Source organism: Amyelois transitella, chromosome 4 (genome assembly GCF_032362555.1).
Source record: "Amyelois transitella isolate CPQ chromosome 4, ilAmyTran1.1, whole genome shotgun sequence".
Lineage (NCBI taxonomy): Eukaryota > Metazoa > Arthropoda > Insecta > Lepidoptera > Pyralidae > Amyelois > Amyelois transitella.
In genome coordinates this window covers 5,088,091-5,100,219 of record NC_083507.1, presented here as the reverse complement: position 1 = coordinate 5,100,219, position 12,129 = coordinate 5,088,091, and the positions used below count along the sequence as shown (strand labels likewise).

At 32.2% G+C, this 12,129-nt stretch overlaps 2 protein-coding genes across 3 annotated transcripts; one reads left to right on the top strand and one right to left on the bottom strand.

Moving 5' to 3' along the window:
* The first annotated feature begins 196 nt into the window (after positions 1-196).
* LOC106138741 (surfeit locus protein 6 homolog) lies at positions 197-5,327 on the top strand. Its single transcript, XM_060954594.1, has 4 exons — positions 197-397; positions 1,218-1,586; positions 4,070-4,278; positions 5,108-5,327. The coding sequence occupies exons 1-4, from the start codon at positions 274-276 to the stop codon at positions 5,276-5,278; spliced, it is 873 nt and encodes a 290-aa protein (XP_060810577.1). The 5' UTR covers positions 197-273; the 3' UTR covers positions 5,279-5,327.
* Positions 5,328-7,394: 2,067 nt separating this feature from the next.
* On the bottom strand, positions 7,395-12,129 carry LOC106138736 (zinc finger protein 708). Of its 2 annotated transcripts, none has more exons than XM_013339999.2 (2): positions 12,021-12,129; positions 7,395-11,619 (listed from the first exon to the last, which is right to left on the bottom strand). In XM_013339999.2, the coding sequence occupies exon 2, from the start codon at positions 11,601-11,603 to the stop codon at positions 10,446-10,448; it is 1,158 nt and encodes a 385-aa protein (XP_013195453.1). In that variant the 5' UTR covers positions 11,604-11,619; positions 12,021-12,129; the 3' UTR covers positions 7,395-10,445. The 2 variants fall into 2 exon arrangements, with proteins under 2 accessions (XP_013195453.1, XP_013195454.1); XM_013340000.2 differs by having other exon boundaries at positions 11,938-12,094.

The following is a 12,129-nucleotide window of genomic DNA, read 5'->3' as shown; positions in this document are numbered from 1 at the left end:
AACCTTTACCAGGCCCTAGTTCAGCTATATCAAGCGATAGCTACTTTTTGGTTAATTTCGAAAATAAACGTTTTACTTAAGTAATTTTTTGTTTGTTTACTTTACTTCATTCAAGAAAAATTGTTCTTTTAGCGCGATATGTAGCGCTTTTTTACATCTTACAGCGCTCAATCGGATTTTTGGTCTGGCAGCACTGCTGCTAGATCTGCTTTTTTTGAGGTTTCATGAAGAGGTGTTTACGTGTGGTGTACGTACAGGGTATTTTATTTTTAAATGCCTGTTATCAATATGGCGATTCACAAAACTTCATTAAAAAACAAATGTTTTAAGGTCGAATTAGCCAGAGAATTGGATTTCATCAAGAATGTTTTATCTTTTATAAATATACCATCAAGAGGTTAGTTTGTTTACCACCATGTCCATTTTAGTATTTAAATAGTATCTGATAATATGCTATATTCTTGTTATTTATATTACTTTTTTGGTAAAATGTTTACTTTTGTCTTTCTTATTAAATTCAAATCTTTATTCTCCTAGCGTTGTTTTCTTCTTTTTGGAGTGGAAATTTTAGGTTAATAGTTGACGCGGTTGAAGCTATATTCATATTCTTGTCTTAATCCTTTACTTGGTAGACAGAACTTACAGTCTTAAAAAGAGTGAAAGGATATATTAATTCCATATTCAGCAGTAGGTCTTTTTGATGGAATTGATATTCAAATAGTGAAAGGTTGCAGCTCTACCCTAACCTAAAAGAAGAATTCCAAGATAATAAGCCTTTCCCTCAATTGACATTTACAATTTGTGCTGGAAGACTAACAGCTGGTATACACTGCTTTTTCTTTTCTTGACCAGACCAGCATAGAAGCTTGCTTAAATGAATTCTCTTGGTTGTCTTTTACAAAATCCATGGGAAAGAGATGGAGTGTTCCTATTCACATGACAAGTTGTATAAGAATAACATCTTCTTCCTCCTGGCTTTACTCTTTGTCACATCCTGGCCACCTGGAAAGTGTACATAACTCACTGTAAAAGTATTCAGTAGTATTCAAACTAATGTACATAATTAACAAATAGTGTATGGCACGGGTGCTTCATGCCCATAACACATTTAAACCGGGTACATTACTGATTCAACCACTGATGCTCTACTCTATGCTCTTGTATGTAGTTGAATTACATTTTTGTATACATTTCATTTAAAATTTTTATCATTTCAGTTGATAATGATGACAATGCAGACTATGAAATGGTCAATGATTCTCAACAAGACATGAATGACAACAAATTGGCAAAACGGGCACAAAACATTGCAGAATTAGAAGAAAAACTGCAAAAGATTAAGTCCCAAAATAAATTTACATTGAAAAATAAATTAGTTAAAAAGAGTTTAAGTAGTAAACTCCACAAAAAGATTAAGAAAACAGAGAGAACAAAGAAAGTCCAAGTGAAACCATTTACAGATGTGCAGAAACCTAAAAAGTTAGAAATTGAAAACAAGAATAAAGTGAATGTAGCAAAACCAGTTTTCAATAATGATGGCAAATTAGTGTTTTCTAAATTTGATTTTGCCAATGATAATCGAAAAGGTAAATAACCGAATATTGTAATCTTTAACTTTTATACATGTTACTGGAATTATTATTTTTTACATTCAGTTGTCAAGCTTAATTGATGGAATTGAGATTCAAATTGTGCCAGGTTGCATCGCCCTGATAGCCCATTGCCTACAAGAAGAATCCCAATGGGGAGATATTGAGTGGTCCCATTACAAAGTGCCGGCAACCATACAGCACTTTATATTTAATTAAAAAGTAAATAACAAATTTCAAAATGAAGATACTTAAGAGTCTTCATTGGATTCAATTTAAAAAATATTTAGTATTTTGAGTGTTAAATAGTAACTTTTTGTATAAGTAATAGAAATTAGGGTATGTAAAGATAGAATGTTAATTATCACTTTGGAGATTGAAGAAGAAATAGAAAGTGACCATGGCAACTGTTTTTCTAATGCTTACTTTGTTCATCGCATTGCATTACATTCAATAAAATTTTCATATTTAAACTTAGATCAACTATAAACAACTAGATGAACAGTTCCGAGCAAAATAAAAATAAAATATCGTCCTCACCTCAATACGTAATTATTATTACGCATATTACTTCGACTATTTGACAAAGTCCTATGTCCAAAAACAAGTGTATTGAAAATTGAACCTTAAATGTTTTGTAATAAGGCACGCAATCCTTAAAAAACGTAGTTTGGTGTGACATGGTATTAACTCAATGTTTCATTTAGGACAAAGAGGCTAGTGGAGTGGCGTTGTTATTTTAAAAATTTTACCTTCACACACTTTAACATTTTGATACGAAATGCGTTGCAATAAAAATTGTCTATTGGATATTAGGAGTTTGATGGGTGTATGTGTGTTGGAATGTCTGTGATTATGTGTCGATTTGGATGTAAGTAGTTTATTTTTTACTTTAAAGGTAGTTCTTTTGTTTCTTGTCGACTTCTGTGGCCTAATGATCATCTTGCCTGACTGCCAAGTCGGAGGTCTCGGGTTCGATCCCCGGTTTGGTCAATTTGGAAAATGTATTTTTTAGATGTTTGTTTGTAAGTATGTGAGGATGTTTGTTACTCAATCACGCAAATTCTACTGAACAGATTTCGATGTGATTTGGTTTACAGGATAATAACTACCCTGTCTGTCGTATGGATGTCTGATGGAAGAAAGTGTTCAGAACATACGACGGCTCCTTTTTGTGGCTTAAAAACTCTTCACCTCGGTTTCTCGCTATAATAGAAATCCATTCATTCCTTATTATGGCGTTCTGCGGAAAATTGAAATACACGTAAATTGTATGTTATTCTGTAAGGTTTTACTTGCGACTTCGTTGGCATGTGATTAGAATTTACTAGATAGTCGTGTAATTGATGTAGTATCACCCCCTTACCAAATTTTACTAAATCGTTTTAACAGGTACCATTTTCAGATAACATTACATATTTCCATTCACCTCATTAAATAATTAATCAACCGAACTAGTATCACAATAAAAAATCACAAACATAAAAAATAAATAATATTGCCTACTCCTCCGGGAAAGAGGCGTGATTTTATGTATGTATAAAAAATAAAACAAAGCGACTCCACAACTTTATGTTCCTAGGCGAGCTTCATGAAGCGCGGCGACAAAACTATATTTGTTTCGTTTACTCTTTAATATTTGTTGACCGCATGAAAGAGATGGCGCGGATAGTGCTAAATGCCGAGTACCGTTAAGTTTTAAATATTTAATAAAATGATTTGATAGAAAACCAACAGCTAACTTACACTATTAAGTGCGATTACTTTAAAACTGAATTGTACTTAAATGAAATAGGAAACGCCATCCTTTTTGAGCGCCATTCTTGGACAATTTTTACATTTTTTAACAGAGCACTTCGTCATTGTGCGACGTTGTCACTCGTGGACGGACTAAACGAGACTAGCCGAGAACTTTACTCACTTGAGCGTTGAGTAGAGTTTTGCCGCGGACACTTTTTTAGCGGGATTGTGAGTCTAGTTGTTTATAGTACGTCAATGTATTTAAATCTCAATTTGATGTTTATTGATCACTAACGACCCAGAGTGGCTTTACACTGGTAGCATTTATATATATATATATTTATTATTATTATATTTATACCTATATATATATATAAACTTTCCTCTTGATTCACTCTAAATCAAAATGTAATAGTGTAGTTTTAATGGTAAGCATACGTACAGACATAGGGACAGACACAGGAAGCGACTTTGCTTTGCTATTTAGATATTGTTATAGTATTGATGTTTATATAAAGTAATAAAAAGTTATGTATAGGATTATTATTGTAAAGATTCTATTACTGTACTACAAGTATTCCATAGTTATTTCAATAAATAATTTAAAATCTTAGATAACACAATCTTAGATAAGTATCACATGGGTATGAATGTAACAGTGATGTGTACCTAAATTTAACAAAGTTTCATTTACTTGTACAGTAAAAAAAGTTAGTAATTGTGGTTAATAATTATTACAGAAAGACATAAAACCAGAGAGAATGACCCCAGAAAGTTGTTGGATGATTTGCAACAACAGCAAGAAAAAATACGCCATTTAGAAGAAACTGAGAGTAGTAAAGCTAAGGAGATTAAAGAAAAAGTTGCATGGAAGACTGTATTGCAGAAAGCTGAAGGACAAAAAGTGAAAGATGATCCCACTTTGTTGAAGAAATCTATCAAACGCATGGTAATGGATAGCAATTATTATTAAATTAAAATTAAAATCAAAAACAAAAGTCAAATAGTATTGTAATACTAATAGTACAAGATTTTATTTTTTCAGCCACTTGGTATTTTTCTATTTTCACACTTATTCCCGTTTTGGGCAATAAGCAACCAGTTGCCGCCCGTTATCTCTTTCAGGTCATCCCTTTTTGTCTCGCATGCCTATACTATGGCCATGTTAGAACATTTCTGGAACCAAACTCTTAGTTGTGACAAAAAATCTTTTCTTAATTGACCTGGATATTATCGGATTACTTTCCAATAACACAGTTCCTGGCCTCACTTTGCTGGGTCTGGTTGAACTTCAGTGATTTTGTCCAGTAAAAGGTTTTCTATTTATGGTACTTATATCAAAAATGTAATTATGTTTCTGTATTTTATCAAAAGTCTTAGTCTTGGTGTCCATAGAAAGACTTATTTTCAGATCAAAGACCTATCTTAATTGTGAAGATCTATCTCTGCACAAAATTTTATCAAAATTTTTCCTCTTTATTAGTTGGTTAATTTTACTTATCAAGACATCGAATTTTTATATTACCTACCTACCTACAAGATTTTTATGCCAAATATCATCAAAGTAGGAGCTACTTTAGTTGTATGTAGTTTTTGAAATTTTTTGTTTATAACAAAATGAAATATTTAAAAATTATTTATTTCTTTAAATTAATAAATTCTTTTCTTTTCGATTTATGACGGACGAAGTCGCGGGCAACAGCTAGTTGGTCATATATAGATCCCTCTATATTGGCTAGTAGTTACAATTTTATTATATGTATGGATATCATTTACAGGAGCAACAAAAGAAACAAAGTAAAAAGCAGTGGGAAAACAGGATCAAGTCTGTTGAGCAGAAGAAAGATGAACGACAGAAAAAGAGGAAGGAGAACATTGGTAAAAAGAAGAAGGAAAAGAAGGCAAAAATTGTCAAAGCAGCAGCCAAAAGAGGGCGTGTTGTTATTTAAAACATGTATTTTTACTATGATAATAAATGACATGAAGTTCTAACATAAATGTGTTTGTTCATATAGGTTTCCGTAGTCTAACGACGAAACTTCCTTATGTCCCGAGCACACCAAACTCAGAAGCGGGCCCGCTTTAAAACTGCGTTACCAACTGACCCGCGTTCGGTGTGCTCGGTCCTTTATAGTCCGCTAATGCCTGTTTTCCGATCGTCCCTACTGGATACTAGAGTACTTCAGTCATTTTATTAGGAGGCAAAAGACTTCTTATTTTGGGTATCTTTGAACTTTGTTATTTTAGATAGGGAAAAGTCCTTTTCCTTGCCCATTTATTAAACTTTTGAGTCGAAAAGGGCGCCAAACATTAGATTTTTTTTACAAGTTTTAGTTTCTTGTATTTATTAACAATCAGCTGTTGGCCGCAACTCCGTTTGCGTGTTATTGGAAATACGAAGGTTAAGGTTATTTAATTTACTAAAATTCACCAAATAAATTTCGTTGAAATTTGGTAATACCTACAAAGGATATAACTTGGATTAACAAAAATCTTTATAGCCCGAAATTTTCACGGTAGCGGAGCTCCAAGGTACCTACATACAGTTGACAGCAAATAAATTATGATCCGTATAAATATTATTTGGAGAAAAACGATTCGTATTTTTGTTTGTTATTAAAAAACTAAAAAACGAATGGACCGATATATCATCAGGTAGAATAACTATTTCTAAGACGTCATTTCCGTACAAATTACTTAGTAGCTAGTCCCTTTGGCTTCCACATCACATGATCCAGATTTCACTTTTTTTTCGCCAAAAGAAAATGCTCTTCAGGTTAAACAACTTTTGTTTAGAGACGTCTTTTCTATTATTCGGATGATTTAGCTGGACAATAATGATTCTGCATCTGGTGTTCCTGATCTTCGATTTTTATATGCTAACAGAACATGTTCATCAGGCTGAACAACTATTGTTAAGACGTCTTTTCGATATGTATTTCCTATAGTTAAGCTGAGTTGTTATGGTTCGACATCAGCTGTTTCAGATTCCAAAATAAATTATATCTACCATATACATATAGGCCATGCATAAGAGCTATACAATAAAAAAGTTTCATTCAAATCCGTTCAGTAATTCCGGAGATTAACATGTACAAACAAACATACAGACTTTTTTTTTATTCTCATATATATCTTCATCGTAGTATATATACATTTTTTTATACACTTATATGTAGATACAGACAATATTTTTTTTACTGTTTTATTATATGTATTGACTAGGATAAAACTGTTTTCCGGTTTACTTAGCTTGGTAAAGTAAGAAAGACCTTTGAGAAAAAAAATAAGAATCTTTAAACCAGTTTAATTAAAAGTTGTCTTCTATTAAATGTTATCCAATTTGACTGTAGTTAAAAATGTAAATATATAATGTATGAAAATGCTATGGAAGTTCTATAACTCAAAACTTCACACGAAAAATTAGTTTTAACAAGATTGATTTAGGAGTTGAATATTGGGATAGATTTTAATACCAATTTATTTTCACTTAATTGGAACCATTGCTGGAGTTCGAGAAGGTTACTACCTTCTGTGTGACCTTGTATAACAAAACTCTATTCACACAAAATTTTTACATTTTCATATAATAGTGATTTTATTGAGTTCCCTTTTTTGAAACGTCCTGGTGTTTTCCGATCGTAGGCATTTTAGGTCTATGAGAAATCTGATTATTAGAGGTATTCTTGTAGTTATATGTACTTGGGATATAGACTTGATTGTATGTATAACATGCTGCTGTCCTAAAATATGAGTTATTCCGGCCTGATACCCTGATAGATCCATTTTATTTAAATTATTTTCTATTTCGTTCTGATATCCCTTCAGTGGGGACGGGGGACAGTGATCAAATGTTAAGGTCTTTTATGGAGGGCTGGATGCCACTTTATAATGCAGAAAATGCAAATGCAAAACTGGTACCAATACCCATATGGTTTAGGGAGTCTGCATTTAAGTACCTGTCTGAACAGAAAGTAATTCACAAATTGTGTACCAGTCGTAAACAAATACTTTAGGAAGGTACGTTGGCGGTTAGTCTTCTGGGAGGCTTAATAATACATCGTGTAACAGAAAAGAACCTGATTTATTGGTGATAATGTTACGGTAGGTATATCTATTTCTCTTGTATCATAGGTAATCATAATACTTTAGCTTGGTAGCTAATATCTACGTCGCCGACGTAAACATGTTCAAATTATTGCATGCGGTACCTATTCATTATGTGATGGTAAGTACCTAGCGTTGCCGATCGATAGTTAAGTAAATGCAATAGTATCGATAGCTCAGTTACCGTCAATATTTATTGACTCTCATCAATACTATCGATATTATTGGATCTCAATATCGAAAGCACTATCGATAGTTAAATCAATACTATCAACCTTAATGAGATTGATAGTATTTAAGTTTTTGATGCTATTACACCAAAATGCTATCGATTTTATTATATACTGAAGATGATAACAGAGGTCAACTATCGATATACTTTCACTATCGATAGTTTGGCAACGCTAATGATTTTAATCCATACACTCTTATAGAAACAAGTGGCGTAAGTCTACTCTCCTGAAATAATATTGGAAAACGGAGGTAGCACACGTTATATAACTGCCCACAATAAACTTAGTGTACCTACATGATTGATAGCTATAAAACTTGATTAAATTTGGCTCTCAAAATATGATTTCTTATAACAATTTCGGTGGAAAAAATAAATTTCGAATAACAGCAAAATTACTGTTTTACAGTCTACAGCACTAAGATAAAGTATATTCTATGTATAACTAAATTCATATGAACACATTTTTCCTTAACCTAGGTGCATTACAATTTAAACACCATGCTAATCTACGATGCTATAGTTTTAGTAGTAGGTACATTTTGAATTAACACTGCGACGCTGGGGTCACAAAATTATATTGGAGAAGTCGGTGGTGGTGCAGTAACATGAGAATGAAACTGCTTTTTGATTGATTGTACGCAATCAGAAATTAAATATTGGGGTTGATTCACTGGTGTAGAAGCGAAATTGCTTTATATAAAGTAGTTGAACAAACAGAGCGAAACAGAATTGTCCGATAAATGATAATTTCTAATGCTGTTAATATATATCACGTCCATTGCCTTTGGACAAGGTGTTCAATTTATGTTCGTTTTGTAATAAAATTTCTTGTTTGTTTTTGGCTTTCAGAAAAGTTTTAGTTAAGAATATTGAGAATATCGCAAAATTCCACTGCGTTGGTGTAACGTCGAAGTTGAAATTACGTTCCCAAGATCCCCATAACTGAATTGTAGGCAGTAAAATATTTTTTCGCGACACCAAGCTTCGCGAGAATGATGTTGGAAAATATACATCAAACATTTTTAATTACCTTTTACAACTATAGACTTATAATGTTAGGCAAGACATTTACATTGTTTTAGACAATTCGAAAATGTTAACAATATAATGCTTGTTGCTCATTATAATTTTTAAACATTTGGTACAATCAGTTCTCAAAAATAATTGTTCGCAATATTGATGGAATATTATCTACATAAACAAATGAAGACTTTTGCAGGTTATTGTCATATATGACACTTAGGCACCTATGGAATATTTCTGTAGTACCTAGTGTGTGCTAAATGGCATTATTATGAATCTATGTTGTTGAGCTAGCAAATTTTTGGTAAAATAAAACTGATTTATAATTAGTTTGCGAATTATACTTTTCTTTATCTTTGTCATTTGGTACTATGTACTTGCAATTAAAGCATGGGTCCAATGTAAATGTATATAAAGTTATAAAAACGTACGAACTTAACATACACAACTTAACCTATCCTTGTTATAAAATATAGGTAATAATTATTAGAGAAAACATTTGTAAATAGCAACAATTCATGATATAAAGCCTCAAAATAAAAGTACTTTTCTTTGTAATTAAAACATAAATAAATAAAACATTGTTTCCAATTTTTCGCTAAGTTGAAATTCCCATGAAAATAAAAGATTAAAGTATAGTATACTCATTAATGAGTATAGATATATAACAGCTAATATATTGTAAAATAAGGGTCTATACATTGAATATAGCCTCAATCCTTTTTATTAAGGACGCATACAATACACATAACATTTTCATAAATGTTAAACTTATAAATAATTCTATAAATTGCAGCAATCATGTATTAGTGTATGACACTTGAATAAATATTATGGATAAAGAGTACACAACAATTAATTCCTTTAACCACTTCCCTTAACATGATCAAGGCTTAGCCAATGGTACATTGCACTTTAATTTTACTTACAGTTCTAATGATAAAGAACAAATAAATTTCTCTTACACAAGTTGTCTCTAGGTAGTATTTGAAACACACTGTAACACCATGTTTGAAACTATAACATCTTTGGAGTAATTAGTACTACAGAGCACTGGGAACAAAGCCTGCTCATTGTACAGCCTCCTTAACCACTCCCAAATAACATCTATTCTAAAAATAAATCTAAGAATATTAAAAACTAAGAATTACAAAAATAACGTAGCTCTTAGAAATTTTCCCAAAATAGAAAAATAAAAAATGATGTAATACTGCACATAAATATTTCTCTAAATCAGTCAAGTTATTTTTATATTCAAATAAAAATATTATGTATCTGTAACATTTCACAAATTTACACCTTGCATGTATGGTCTGGTTGCTAACAATTAGTAAAGCTGTTCTTGTGGAACAAGTTATGTATTTAAGATAAGCAAATAACTTTTAAATGTAGTCATATATACATTATTATTACAGGCGGAACACCTTCCTATGGTTAATTAACCTTTTGATGAAATGCCACATATTGGCTTTACAATTTTTTTTTAAATGTACACAGTAAAACAGAATACATATGAATACACTTAAACAGTTATGCTGCTAAAACTAATGTGTTTAACCTACAAATTAAAATCTAAATTTAAATGGTAATAATAAAGCAAGTTGTGAGGCGGGATATTTGCATCAGTCTTGTGAAATTCTCAATTCTGTAAAATTATAACTGTTGTCATTGTTTTTTTTATTTGGTAATCATGTCAAAAGAAATTTATAAAAATTGAACATTATTTGTCAGGATGATTTGTCAGATTGTTTTCAGTTCATATTTGACTTTAAAGATGAAAGTGTAGCATCAAGTACCCTGCCGGCAGCATAACCTGGTATATTGAGATAAGCTGGCTTGTCATGCTCGCACAAACCTGGCTGGGTACAACATCTGTTCACAGGAGTGCCAGCCACATTTGATGAACTAGCCAAGCTTCCACCTGCATCTGATGTTGCTCCTTGACACAACATTTTATGATTTGTGAATTGTTCTAGAGAACGTAGTTGTTCCCCACAGTTTTCACATTTTAGTTCTCTTGCATGTACCTTCTTGTGACTATTTAGTGACCTTGAATTATCAAACACTTTGGTGCACATGTCACAATATTTCAATGTTTTTTCTCCAGTACAAACTACTCTATGATTGTTAAGTCTGTCAATAGACATGTAACGCTTGTTGTTACACAGGTCACATTTGAACTGTTTCTGTGGTACACGCCCTGTGTGGACTTGCATGTGTTTACGTAGGTTGCTTTTATCTTTTATGTATTTGGAACAAACAGAACATTTATTTACATCTTTACGAGAATGATGAGCATCTAGGTGTCTTCTTAATTGTGATTTCTTGTAAAAAGGTTCCAAACATATTTGGCATCTGAATGGTTTCTGTGCTGGATGTACACCAGTCAAATGTGTGTTAAATTCCAATATTGTTGGGTAGCTCTTACGACAATGAGGACAATGGAACAGCTTTCTACAGATGGCAGCACTGGAATCACAAAATGGATCTGAGCAGTCATCACAGAACGAGTCTAGTCCTACGGGAGGTGTAGGTGTACCTGTGGCAAAATGATCAACGTCAGTTTGTAATGGATCTCTGTCTGGTGTACCTGCACCAACAGGTTCTTCTTTTACTTTTGTTTCCATTTCTCCACTTTCTGAAAAATCTTCTTGCGATGGAATGTTCCTTGACGTACTGGCCAGCATCCACCAAGGGTTGTAATGCCAAGCACCTAAACCAGCCTGTGGCTGCGATTTTAAGTCACTAGACTTGGTCTGAGTTTCAGCATTAGTAAATCCTGGAAAGCTCGGGAGCTCTTGATGTTTATTTCGAGCAGACTCAAAAATACTATGTTGAGTCAAAAGATTTTCGTAATCACTTGTGTCTAACTTCCTTTCGTTTCGGTCACTTTGTTCTCTTTTAGACATGTTTTCAAAAGAAAATCTGGAAAATAAACATTGCAAAATTAATTCAAATATATCCTCATTCACGATATTTGGGATATGGAAATTAATAGGTAGGTACAAAAAATCTTTGTAGACATTACCTATATTACGAAAGTAAACAAACAACGCAATTACGCGCCCAAGTTCGTTATGTCGTTTCACATTAACAATCCTACAATGGCTTATTTAGTATTTGACAACAATATTTATTCACGATATTATAAACTTCCTACTCTTTTCAATAAAATATACTCCAAAATTAACATTTATTTGGTGTAACAAGAATAAACAAACAAGAAAGAAAACAAATACTTGCATTTTATTAGATGTAAATTTATCGTAAACACATAGTTATTCTAATCAGGGACCCTTACAGTAAATATGAAAAAAATAACTTACTGCACACACTTTTTTTATCAAATAATTACAGAACGTTTTTTCACAAAAAAGTCATAATAATTCTCAAAGATAGTCGGCCATTTTGTTTGATGGTTCGTTCAAGTCAGTG